Source organism: Chrysochloris asiatica, unplaced genomic scaffold, assembly GCF_000296735.1.
Source record: "Chrysochloris asiatica unplaced genomic scaffold, ChrAsi1.0 scaffold00076, whole genome shotgun sequence".
Classification (NCBI taxonomy): Eukaryota; Metazoa; Chordata; class Mammalia; order Afrosoricida; family Chrysochloridae; genus Chrysochloris; species Chrysochloris asiatica.
In genome coordinates this window covers 6,795,651-6,809,491 of record NW_006408594.1, presented here as the reverse complement: position 1 = coordinate 6,809,491, position 13,841 = coordinate 6,795,651, and the positions used below count along the sequence as shown (strand labels likewise).

The window sequence follows — 13,841 nt, the reverse complement described above, 5'->3', positions numbered from 1 at the left end:
TTTCCTTTTTTGTTTGTTTGTTTTTCTTCTTCATCTTGCTATACAGTTCCTCTACTAGTAAATATTGCAACAGCCAGGCCTCATGAACTGGGGGGCTGTCCCGTGTGCAGGGGGCTCACGTCACTTCAGTAGGGGGCAAATCGGCTGTAGCCACCTCGGTATAAACTTGCCTGCAGTAATTAAAAACATAAAAAATAATTAAGAGGTTGCTGAAAGAAGTGTCAAAAGAGAAGAAAAATTTGTCTGGAGACGCGATTTGGAAAAATAGCTTTTCTTGAAGCCTAAAAGCAAGCCTTCAGACATGGGAGACCATCCCTGTGCTCTCTCCGGGGTCTAGTACATTCTCTGCTGACCTGAGAGTCTCAAGGAGAGAAAGAGGACCACATCTAGTTGACGATAGAAACCTTACGTATTTTGTTATTTACACAAATTAGCACAGAAGGACAATTTAATGCAGTTTTTAAAAACTAGCTCTGGAAACAGTCTTGTGAAAGCACGCGTCTTTCTTTACCCTGACCCATTATAACACTGACCAAAACTCCAGGCCGCTGTAGCCCTCATCTGTTGAAGGCAGAGATGACTGCTGACCACTCCGGTAGGCATGAGTGGTCACATCCCACGCTTTAGATGGTGCTGTATTTGCAATGAACGCATGAAATTTCCTGTACAATCTATAGTACATCCCAAAGGAGGTTGTTTTTTGTTATTCTTAATTTATACATGAGGCTTCAAAAGTTAGTAGGAAAATTCCATTATCTTTTCATTGAATTTTTCCATGAATCTTTAGAAGCCGCCCCACCCTGCGCGTGCGCGCGCGCGTGCGTGTGTGTGTGTGTGTGTGTGTGTGTGTGTGTGTATAGTTGGGGGTTTTAACTGGGTTCTAAATCCATTGTTTTATCTTCACTTAATGACTATTTCTGTTGAGGACTTTCTCTTTTCTGGGTCATTGTTTTTGGACAAGTCTTAGATCATTTTGGTTCTAATGAAAACACTAGAAATGCTCCTTCCTGTCTAGATAGTACGTCTCCATCTCCGTTCTAAACACTCCTCCAGGGACTCAAAGACTTCCTCTCACAAATCTTCATCAGGAGAAACTCAGGCTGAGGGATGGCGGCCTCGGCCATCTTCCTTTACGTCTAAGTGTTACACTTCATCCTAACTCCCTCACCAACAACTTCATGCCTGCCATTCAGAACCGTCTCTGTGGACTGGCCTGCCTTTGGAATCGGGGATTTTCCATCCCTGGACCTGGAGGCATCCAAGTCAACAGTTGACTAACCACAGGAACAAATGAGAACCTGCGTTGGGGTGAGGGGGTTGTGCTAGAAGTGTTCTAGGATGTTTCCCCCACATCCATGAAAACACCATATTCTGCCACAAATGGTACCGTTGCGACAAAATACTGTTGTGAAGCGATTGTTGGCTTGGCTGTTTCTCGTACTGTCCACCAGAAGGCTTAGGCACAGCGGAGACATCCTGTGGCGCCTGCCTTTATATACATCAGGATTTCTGAAAAGGTTACTGTAAGAAGTAGAAAGTCTTATTCTTCCAAGTTTTTGCTGACACAGATCATGTAACTCAATAAAACAATGCTAACGTCTGAGCCAGTATAAACCGTGTGCCTGTTCTCTCCTCTCTCTACCCAACGCTGCCATTTCTCAGGGTAGACTGTCCCTTGTTCACTCCTCCTGCTGCCGTTACTAGGCCATGTGGCACTGACTACGACACACGCAAAGAGGTTGACATAAAACATCCAGAGAGTCCTATGTGGCTTTCAGAATTTGGAAATGCATGAAATGGACTGAACTGATTGTCTCCCTAGCCCTTTTGTAGTCTGGAGGTAAAAGGAAGAATAAAGTGGTTTAATAACAAAAGGTATTATGTACTTACCACAGCGCCAACTCCATAGCTAGCGGCAGGGGCAAGGGCATGGTAGGGATCGGCTGTGTACACCCTGCCATAACTGGAAAGGAGAAACACAATCAGAAGGTATACACAAGACAGGGATCTTAGAACACTCAACCAACAAAGATTACAGGTTTACTGTGCTTGGCCTTGGCCTTGGACTGCTATTAGGAAGCAGGCAGAATGGACAACATTCCTGTTTCTTTTCCTAAATGGAAAAATGCTGAAAAATTCTCAAATGCTTCTAGAAAATGGAAAAGAAAGCAGTTGGAGATGAAGACTAGGACCACTGTGTCGAACTGAAGACTCAGAACAAGAGAGGGGGAGGCCAGGAAGGAGTCAGTACCCTGGGCTTTTGGCCTGAGAGAGGCCAGAGAAGGGGCCTCTGGAAAGCCCATCTGGGAAATGGTGAAGGGAGGAGGGGGATGTTTGCTCATGGCACCGAAGACCACCATGGGCCTCTTCTACATACCCGTCGCTGTAAGCGGCTGCAGCGGCTGCAGCGGCGGTGGCTGCAGTTGCAGTAGCAGGCTGTGCATATCTGTAGGCTGCATATCCACCCTACAGGAGAGAAGAGAACTGACTTTACAGCGACCTCTCCCCCCCCGCTGCACAGATAAACACACCCACCAACACACAGACACACTCGCACGTAGACTCAGGGACAGACACAAACACTGACACATACAAGGGAAGAAAATGTTTCAAACTGCATCAGTCTGCATGTTGCTCCTCTGGTAGAAAAGTAAGTTCTTGCCAGTAAAAGGATGTGCTTTCCAATTTGTAGTATCACCCCAAATCAACTAGACTGGCAACAAATATGGAAGTTGTCACTTCATTTTCCTTGGATCCACAATCAACTCCCATGGACGCACCAGTCTACAAATCCAAAGACATGATTGTATTGGGCCAATCTACTGCTAAAGACCTCTTCAAAGTGTTCCAAAGCGAAGATGTCAGTTTGAGAACTAAGGTGTGCCTGACCCAAGCCATGGCATTTTCAGTCGCCTCGTATGCATGTGAAAGCTGGACAATTAGTAAGGAAGACAGAACTGATGCCTTTGAATTCTGGTGTTGGCGAAGAATATTGAATATACCATAGACTGCTGGAAGAACCAACAAATCTGTCATGGAGAAAGTAGAGACAAAATGTGCCTTAGAAGTGATGATGGTGAGGCTTCATTTCATGTACTTCGGCCATACTATCAGAAGGAATCAGCCCTGGAAAAGGACAGTAGAGGGCCAGCAAAAGAAGGGTAAGTCCCTCCAGAAAACGGACTGACGCCGTGACCGTGACAACAGGCTTAAAGATCTCAATGACTGTGAGTGTGCTGTCGGACCAGGCAGTGTTTTGCTCTACTGTACACAGGGACAATTAAGAGAGGTATGTGTTTGGATCTGTCTTTACAATCTCTATTATAACTTACAGCAAGGAAAATATTTATAAAAATTTGGGAGATGTGCATGTGACTGAGCCCATGGCTCCTCAGTGGACTCCGACTCGGTGACCCTACAGTGGACAGAGCAAAATTGTTCCCTAGGGCTTCAGCGCTTGTCCGTCTTCAGGAGAGCTCTCAGACAGCCTCGCCTTCCTGCCATGGTGTGCGCATCTGGTGGGTTTACAATGCTGACCCGCAGTTAACAGCTTACCACTTAACCCAGGCACCACCAAGCCTCCTTATCTGACTGAGAAGATGTGTGAACTATGTGTGAGTTAAAAGACATCCCATTTAATGAGCACAAACCTAACACTAGTGAGGATGGTTCAGGACTGGGCAGTGTTTTGTTCTGTTGTGCATAAGCAACGGACTTGATGTTATTGTCAAGTGCCGTTGAGTTGATTCCGACCCATAGTGACCCTGTACAGGGTTTCCAAGGAGCAGCTGGTGAGCTTGAACCACCGACCTTGCAGTTCAAACTACTTTGCAGTCTGACTCATTAGCCCACAGCGCCACACCAGGACTCCTAACCGACTTGATAGCACCTAGCAATGAACAACAACTTCCGATACCTGGATGCTACTTGGGTTGATTTTTGACTAACAGAAATCTCTCCATTCGGCCTCGCCCATCTATGCAAAGAGGCTAAGGCATTGATGTGGATAATATTTAGCAGAAAAAAACAATGTAAGCCAGGGGTCAGCAAACTATGGACTGTGAACCCATGGGTCTGCCACAGCGACCGAAACCATGTAGCCCACGATGCTGAAAGGTTTTCCTGTCCTAGGCAGAAAACATTTGCCAATCCTTGATCTACACTAGACTTAGGCCAATTAGATCACAAAGAGCTGAGGACCTTCTGTTGTTATTGTCAAGTGCCACTGAGCTGGTTCCATGCATAGGGTTTCTGAGAAGCGGCTGGTGAGCTTGAACTGCTGACCTTGTGGATCAAACTGACTTTAGTCCAGCACATTAACCCACAGCGCCACACCAGGTCACCACGAGTTGGAACCGACTGCATGGCGTACCACCACCACATATGGTCCACCGTGACCAAGAGCACCTTTTGGGATCCTGTTCATCTAAACATAGATTGAATAGAGGACCCTTTGACTAGATTCAAATAGATTAGGAGCTCCCTCCCTGCCCTTGCCCCATTAGTTACAGCTGCATTTATGTTCCTTCTCTAAAAGGTCCTGGTCTGGCACTGTAGGATAAAGCACTGGACTGCTAACCACAAGGCAGGGGTTCGAACTCACCGGCTGTTCCTCAGGAAGCCTATAGAAGGTTGCTATGAGTTGGAACCGACTTGATGGCACTTACAACACCAACAACAAAAAATCCAGAGATTCTCTCAGAGTGGGGGCGTTTCTTCAAATGGCTCAAACATCCCTCCCAGTAATAAAGTTTCAAACCCTGATGTGCAGCTATTCTATCTATGTTTAGATGAACAGGATCCTCAAAAGATGCTCTTGGTTATGGTGGACCATATGTGCTGGTGGTGTGTCATCGAGTCGGTCCCGACTCATAGCAACGCTACATAGGGTGTTCCCGAGGCTGTAAATCTTTACGGGAGCAGAAAGCCTCATCTTTCTCCCAAGGAGTGTCTGGTAGATTCAAACTGCTGACCTTGAGGTTAGCACCCGAGTTCATAATTCCCTATGCTACCAGAGCTTCCTGAACCCTATGTAGGCCTTTGTGAAGTACTTCCAAGCCAACTCCACAACGAATGCCACAGAACTGGCTACTTAAAACGTGGCAAGCCCTATTTTTCTCTTCTTGTTCCTTTACCTAGTTTTTAGATAAAAGTCTAATTTGAATGAATCCAGATGTGGGTTTTTATTTCTGCCCTTTCAAAGCTGAATATGACTATGTTCTGGGTCCATTTTGACAGTTTCTCCACTGCACACACATGAACATCTGATACTTTCTGCCCCAGTCCTTCATTTGTTTCGATTTACTAAATCTATAAAAGAAACTTCTGATTTCTGTTGCATCATTTCTTATATTGTCAACAAGTATTTTCCACTGGGGCTCTAGCTGTTTCTCAGTCATCTGATATGGTAGCTTCTAGTCTGTTACTTTGATTCCTGCTCAAATTTTATTTTGAAAATATCTGTAATTTCTTATGGGCGTCTGAAAGTATTTACAATGTACATTAAAAACAAAAAATCCGATTGTGTTTCTAAAGGTCAATGCAGTATCTCCTTCTTAGTTACTTCAAGAGAATGACTTGGAAAAGTAAATGTTTCCTTCTCAATTACAAGTGCTTCCACATATGTATTCATACAAATATGAAAATCCTAATTGATACTACCACAAATACTGGCCAAGAAATGGTAATGGTAGGGACATGGGTTATTTGTGACCAATACATCTCCTTGGAGTTCTAGCTACATCTAGAGGAACCAGCAGACCAGATTAATCTGGGCAAAGCTCCACACCCAGACTGCAATGTGTTACACTGAAATACACAGAATTAACTCACTCAAGTTACCTCTTTATCTAACTTCTTTTTCTAAGCTTCCAAGAAGGAAATTAAAGAGTAAAAGTATTTGTTAAATTAAACAATAGCTGATCATGAGAATGAAAAGCTTAAAGCTTTATATGAATCCTGAAGGATCATTTACTCATTATAGCAAGTGCACTAAAATCAGCCTGAAGAAAAGCTTGCTGGGGGTTAAGCCTGGGGCTGCGCATCACAAGGTTGGCAGTTCAAACCCACCAGATGAGGCTGCCTGCTCCTATAAAGATGTACAGCCTTGGCACCTTTGTGGAGTAGCTCTACTCTTCCTTAGGGTCACCATGAGTCAGAACCAACTCAAAGGCAGTGTGACTAACAGGGGTAGCTTTAGTAAAACTTCTCTGTGAATACAGCATTATGAGGTTTGTCTCTCAAGCAGGTCTTCTGAGACCAAAATAATCTTCAAACCTGGAAGAAGTAAAGGTAGTGAACGCCATACTGGTGGGTACCCATATAAGCACGGAAGCTCTGTGACACACGGCAAAGGCAACATTCCCATGAAGGGATCAGCGGCTCTGAGGTTCTGATGGGAACACACTCTGCTCTTGGCGACTTTTGGTGGAGACACGGGCTCACACAGACTCTCTGGGAATTAACTGTATTCAGTCAGGTTTTGGAATTGGCTGTCTGGCTGGCTGTGCCAGTCGGTTCCGACTCATAAGTGACCCTGGGTACGGTTCCTGAGGCTGCCAATCTTTATAGGAGGAGAAAGCCTCATCTTTCTCCTGAGATGGTTTTGAGCTACATTATTCTAATTCTGCAAAAGAGTGGTTCTAATGAGAATTGTTTCTGCTCACTTCCCTCGGCCTGCAAGATACCATCAGCAGCACGTTAGTGGTTTCAGGAATAAGGTTCTTGCTAGCCGAACAATCCCAAACTGACCAGCCTTTGAAAAAAGGCCTTCCTTCCAGAGGGAAATGGAGAGCTCATCTAGGGAGCAGCTTCCTTCTTGTGAATGAGCTCTGACCTTGGAGTTTGAATTGAAGGAGGTTCTTAGTTATTCCGTGGAGGAACATGGGTCAAGACAACATGCAAATGTTACTGACAATAAAAGTCTCAAGACTAGCAGCATTAAGGCGAACTCTCTTGACAGTTTCTTAATTTTAAGGTAATAATATTTCAATGTGATTATGCTCCTAATTAAGGAGCTCTGGTAGCGTAGTGGTTATGAATCCAGCTGCTAACCTCAAGGTCAGCAGTTCGGAAGCACCAGCCATTCTGCAGGAGAAAGATGAGACTTTCTGCTCCGTAAAGATTTATAGCCCCGGAAACCCTGTGCAGTGTCACTGAGTCAGAACCGACTCCACAGTACTTAACAACAACAACAACACTCCTAATTACTTTATTATAATAATGCAGATCAAATTCACGAGTCACTGGATGGGAAAAGATGAGGCTTTTTGCTCTCAGGGACTGACAGTCTCGAAAACCCTATGCAGGGTCACTAAGGGTCGGAACCAGCTTGACGCATACAGCAGCAGAAGCAGCAATGGTGCTGTGTTGTTGTGAAGTGCCATCAAGTTGGTTCTGACTCATAGTCACCCTGCATAGGGCTTCCGAGGAACAGCTGGTGGGTTTGAACCGTTAACCTTGTGGTTTGCACTCCAGTGCAGATCCTATAGAGCCACAGCAGGGCTCTAGAGAGGCCCTAAAAAGAGGAGTGCTGACTTGGCACTGTGGACAAAAGCAGTGGACCGCAAGGTCGGTTTGAACTACAAGATTGGTGGTTCAAACTCATGAGCCGTTCCTTGGAAATCCAATACTGGGTCATTGTGAGTCGGAATCACGGGAGCTGTGGGAGCGTAGGGGCCCTCAACTGCTCAGTGAAAGGTCGGCATTTGGAACCCACCAGCTGCTTCTTGGGAGAAAGACATGGCGGTGCATTTTCACAGGTGACGACTTAGGAGACCTACGGGGAGTTCCACCTGAAGGAGTCAGAGTCGACTGGGAGGAATGAAGAGCTTTTTGTTGTTGATTGCTTTTAAATGTGTAGGATGGATAGGTACTATCTTAATAAACTAGTCAAGTGATTCATGGATGACCGTCAAGAGATCAGAAAGTAAATGGGGTATGATGGAGAGTTGTAGTTAACATGAGGGGGCCTCAGAAAGTTTGGGCAAGAATCCCACTATCTTTCAAATCCATTATTCCATGAACTTTTCTAAGTTCCTTGTATTCTTATTCCAAAATATTTCTGCTACTGCTTAAGTTGGTTATTTAATAAAATCGATTTTAAAAATTTAAGACAAAGGAAATGTAGATATATCTGAATTTACTCTGGATTCTGGGGTGCATTAGAGATTCCAGGATGTGAAATCGTCTCCCCCACTTCTACTTGTCATTCTGAAGGCTTTTAGTAGAACATGAGAACCAAGTGCAGTTTGAAACACCAAAGTTTTCATTATTGTTTCTTAAGTTTCTTCAAAAAGAACGGGGGTGGGGAGGGTAGGTAGGAGAGACAGGGTTCAGGCGTGGGGAGGGGATATGGCGCCACATTTATTAATCACATTAAAAACTAAGCATGCCAACATCTGAGCTAAAACAACCAGCAAGATCACCACGTTCAGACTGGTATTGGCTAACTCTATCTATCCCAGCATTCTCTTGGGACAGCGGTTTGCCCTAGCTCTACCACAAGCTTGGTGAAGTACACAGCCTCAAGTACTAGAGCGTGCAGCCACAACGACCTGGTATTACGGAAACAGTCAGTCACCACTTGAGTTAACATTCCAGACCCTAACGACTGGCCCCTCCCCAGCCCAAGGAAATAGTAAATCTTGCCCACCCTAGCCCTGGCCCACACCACAATGTTAATAATTATAACAAGCAGTAACCCATCTGTTATATCAGAGAAGGGAACAGAGACTCCACTGAGGGATTTAGAGTGAGATGTTAACATTTCTTCAGCTGACTGCACAAACAAACAAACAAAAAAAAAAAAAAAAAAAAAAAAAAGAGGAGAAAGAATTCATTTGGAGATAATGGAGTCATGAAATAGCTGATGTGGACTGCTTTGAACCATGCACTGATGCAAAACTGAAGCAACCATTAATAAAAATGAAAAAGGACATATGTATTTACACACAATCAGACCTGTTGGATCTGAAGCAGTTTGCAGATTCTATCTGTGTGTGATTTGAAATAAAACAAAAAATGGGGATTAGCATGGTCACAGCACACCCTAATGTAGGAGAGCACACACAGACAGCTTTGGGAATTCTGACAGGTGGATAAGTTTGACAGGGCTAGGCCTGATCCACATAGACACATCCCCTTTAAGGATAATGACCTCCTAGTTCCTTTATACTGTATTCTGAATGGCTCCTGGGGCTCCGATTGGGGTAGTCCCAGGCTACATGACTCTCCTAGATATCTGTCCTCACCCTGCCAGACCCTGCCAATGGGGTCCCAGCCTGCAGCCCCCACTCATACTCTTGCCCTCTCCAACACTCATATTTTGACCCCGTGTTTGTCTAAAAGAGTTCCTGTCCTTAAGAATGACATCTTTGTACATATCCGGACCATACTCCGCTTTTTCAAAGGACTTCCAGCTTTTTCACAGGAAAATGCTGTTACCTTTAAGAGCCTTTTCCATAGTGACTTCTAATGTGATTACAATAAAATCTCAGCTCTCCATAGTTTCATGTTGCTGCCTAGGGAGTTTCTAGTCCACTATGAATCAGTACTGTCGTCTAATTAATTTGTAATGTTGCCACACTGACTCCCTGCCTTTCTGAACAGTTCTGTACCTGTGTTTGAGACCAGGACCAAACGGAAGGGTTCTAAATGCCAGCCCGCCTGGATCGGGCCTGTAACCTGTTAGTTTAAACTCACACTCTTAACTTTTCTCTCCTCATGATTGTAACCTTGCCTTTACTTTTGTTATAACTCTGTTTTAGGTTTACATTCAAACAGGACTTTGGTGAGCATGTGATGTCAAGACACCTCCTTTCTACCTGGAAGACAATGACATTATGTGACACTGAAAAGAGTTGTGTATTTCAAGACCAGCAGACAGAATGAAAGCTTGGCACCTCTAGGTGGTGCATACATCTATTGTCTATGGAAACGGGCAGGCCGGGCTCTGGTACAGTCTGACTGAGAATCAAGTGGAGTGGGTGTGAGGAGAGGAAGGTGGCAGAGGAAGGCAGGGGCTATGATTCCAGTCCCTCCAGCAGAGCAGATGATCAATTCGATCCTCTGCCTCTGAGAATCATTCCACCGGGAGCTGGTTCTAACTTCCTCCTGCCTCTTCCTTTTCTTCCCAGCCCAGCTGAGAACCACTGTTCTCTATTTCCAGGGTGGAGAAGAGAGTCTTACTGAATTAAACTTTTCAAACATCCTTTCTCCAGATTAGTTCATTTCTAAAATCTCACTGGGCAGCCACATAATAAACTAGCTGGATTACGAAAAGCTACAGACTGTTTTGTTTTCTAGTGGCCAGCTAGCAGCCAAGTCTCCGGCAGTGTCTAATGAGCCAATGACCCCACGGAACTTCCTGTAAGGTGGAAGGATAAGAGGACCAGGGAACTACACAGCTCCATTTAAGAGTCCCAACACGTAGAGATTTTGAAGGCCACTTCAGATGCATATGGAGGCACCGTCCAATGACTACTCCGATTTCATGACCGGTCTCAATGTGAACCCAGAGTTCTACTTCCTCCCTTTTCTCATTCCGACCACACTAGGAGAATGGCTCCTAGCTGCCGAGATCTCCAGCTAGAGAAAACCAGTTTACACACCATGGAGAAATGGGACTGACAAACTGACAGAGGTGGCAGTGCTGGGACACGCCTGGTGTGGCTCTGTGCACGGCTGAGGGAGCGGGGGCTTCAATCACACGCTCACAAGTCTTGATTGTCCCAGAAAGCCTCTGTTCCCATCTCTAACGTGGAGCTGGGATGGTTAGTATAATTCAATTTTGTTCACTGCAATCCACAATCTGATTGATTGGCAGGTCACACTGGCACTCCTACCTGAGGTATTTTAGCGCTAATGATTGGTTCCTGTAAGACTATTCTATAACAGAACACAGAAGAGCAGTTCAAAAACACAGCTGTGGAAGGAAAACCATCATACAAAAGGCCCGCTCAGGGGCCCACCAGCCTTTTCTTTCCTTTGGATGCAAGCATGCTTTTCACAGGAGGCAGATCTGAGGCTGTTTGTTACCCCATTGGAGAAGTTAATTAGGGTCCAATATGCCTTCCCAGAGTCACAACCAACTCGACGGCTGTAGGTTTGGGCTTGCTTTGAATGCTTTTTCTACAGGTGAAAACTAAAGTGTATGTGTGTGTGTATGGCGGGGAGGTGGGGCGTGTGTGTGGACACATTAATTCTCTGCCACACTCCCGATCCTATCCTGGTGGATCTCTTTACAAATCAGGGACAAAACTGTCAGATCAGTTCTCCAGAGAGGAGAGGGCCAATAAAAGAGAGAGAAGAAGAAACTAGCCAGCAGGATGGCTGTCTAAGAGCAGAGCAAGAAAGGATCAGCTGGAATCTCCACGGCTAAGAACCAGCACCTTCAACTCTTTTCCCTTAGGTCTCCTCTTCAAGCTCGGGCTCTATGCTCCTGTTATATACACCTAGCACTCAGCGTTTCCAAAGCAACAAGAACTAAACTTCTGTTGGTAGATTTCCACAGATGGGTAAAACACAAGGTAAAGCCATGGGGTTGGGTTTTGTTTCTAAAGCATCCCTTTGCTCTCTTACATGATGGGATAGGGTCAGCAGGTCACCTCATAATGGGGTCTTGCTTTTTGTTAGTGGGCCTGGATATTATCTCAACACTAGTGACTGATTTTTGTCTCCAGGCGACTTTAAGAGAGGAACTAACAAAGGAGAAAAACATTATTACTAACTCTTTTCATCAACAAGGGTCACTAGTGAAAAGAAAGCAGCAAAAACAGAATGCCATGGAACTCATTCTATTCAGTTTGATAAGGGAACCCAGACAGAATTTAAAAATTCAAGTCTTTTCTGGAAGGCGATACAAAAAAAATCATCTCTCTTGATAAAATCATACATTATGGATCAAGAAAGCGAAAGCCCTGTACACAAACAATTGGTCAGGTGACGTAACAAGCCACACTTAAAAGCCAACAAAATAAGGAAGATATTTCAAAGAAGAAATAAAACAATTTGATTAAGGAATAATCCAAATGGAAAATGCTTGCTCTAACAGACCAAAGTTCAAGAACACAGCTTCACAACAGAAAGATGAGTTTGATGGGACTATGGATATTAATGTGGCGGGAGAACATATGTGCTAAATGCTAAGACCAGATACAAATAAATACAGGTAGTTAGAAAGGGGCAACTTGGTGCCAAAGTGGAACTGATTTTCCCAACCCCTAAGGTTCTGTGTGAGCATGGGAAAAAGGTAGATTTCATTGAGTCCTTCAAACAATCTGAGGAGAGAGGAGGGCTTGAATGAAAGCACAGAGGAGAGGTAATGAAATACGGATTAGCTGAGTTTTATCCTCAACAAGCAATCTGTGTCATTCTGGATGAATCAGAATCTCTCTAAAACATACCTGGGAAATGAGGTAGTTATGTCAAAGGCTAAGGCTCCTTTAAGCATTTCTTAAATGAAGGATTGAGAAGCTCTGGTGGCACTGTGGGTTAAGCACTGGGCGGTTACCCATCAGACTGTCTGTTCCCAGGTAGATTTAAAGGATCAAAACCCTCAATAGGTTTGCTATGCGTCAGAACAGACGTGATGACTGTGGGTTTTGGGGCTTTGACGGCCTAACTGACACAGCGCATTAAGCAGTGGCAGTTCAAATCCACCACCTCTCCTCAGGCAGTCTTGGAATCCCTGCTGCAGGAGCCGTTCTCCTCTGTCTTGCAGGGTCACTGTGGGTCGGAATCGACTCGATGGCAGTGGGTTTGCTGGCCTGACACAGTACAGGTGTAGAGTCACCTGCAGCTCAGAGGCTGTATGGGCCAGTCTTTAATCCCGACAACACACAGAGCCTCTAAATGCATTCTGAAAGTGCCCCGATAGCTTCTTTAGCTAGCCAGCGAATCTCTGGCAGATTGCGGGGCTACTAGAAAGGTACCCTTATGGATGTGGAGAAGAGTAAGTGGGAGAAAGCATTTCCAGAAAATTCCAACCTATTTCCATAGAGTAATCTTGTGCTGAGAAGCTTTTCTTAATGACTTGGATGGTGACACAAGCTTCTTTGCTGAAAAACACTGTTTTGAGAGTCCCTAACACAAGACTTCAAAACGCAGACCTCCATTCTTTGCCAAATTATTTTGCTTGGTTTAAATAAGTTGGGGCACACCAGTTGTGGACTTTAGCTACAGTTCGACAGTTTACATACTGGATTACATGTCAACGTGGCTGGTAGAATAAACCAACCTTGAATGACAACCAAATGTTTGTAAGAAGAACCTAGGGTGTTAACTACACCACTTATATTCCTCCAGACAAGTCGTAAGAAATGAGACCCGCTTAGCTGCGTACCTTGTGGTAAAGAAGGGCTTTAGGCTCTGCCTATAAGACGTCCTCCGATTTTCACTCACTCTGAACTTGTATCGGTTCACTCTTTCACTTCCAAGGATAACACTCTCTCAAAGAATGCAAAATACGAAAGCACGCAGTTCAAAGAGTTTATTGCCACCTACATAAACCAAAGCTCTAAATGCTCTAAAGAGGGATATGAAATGAGAAGAAAAGCGGGAAAAGGAAAGACTTGGTTTAGGGCTAAGCTAGTCTTGTTATGTATGTGTGCAATGACACAGAGAGTAATAAAAGACTGTAAACCTATTGGTCATCTCCCAAATAAATTAGTGGTGCGCAGATTATCTGTGGGTGTAGGGAAGGGAAAAGAATATGTCCAGTAGGCTGGCCCTAGCAATGACCAGGAATCCCAAAGGCGGAGTTTTTGCACCCAGGGGCAAGCGCAGTGGCAGAGAAGCATGCTTGCATTCTTAAATATATAAATATAAATATATATATATCC

General features: G+C 44.6%; 1 protein-coding gene across 1 annotated transcript in view; it reads right to left on the bottom strand.

The window, feature by feature from the left end:
* Window positions 1–125: 125 nt before the first annotated feature.
* Window positions 126–13,841, bottom strand: part of RBFOX2 (RNA binding protein, fox-1 homolog (C. elegans) 2) — a 373,260-nt gene continuing 359,544 nt past the window's right edge. The window contains 3 exon segments of the mRNA XM_006865227.1: window positions 126–170; window positions 1,891–1,963; window positions 2,378–2,466. Of these exon segments, the coding sequence (XP_006865289.1) occupies window positions 126–170; window positions 1,891–1,963; window positions 2,378–2,466 (207 nt within the window).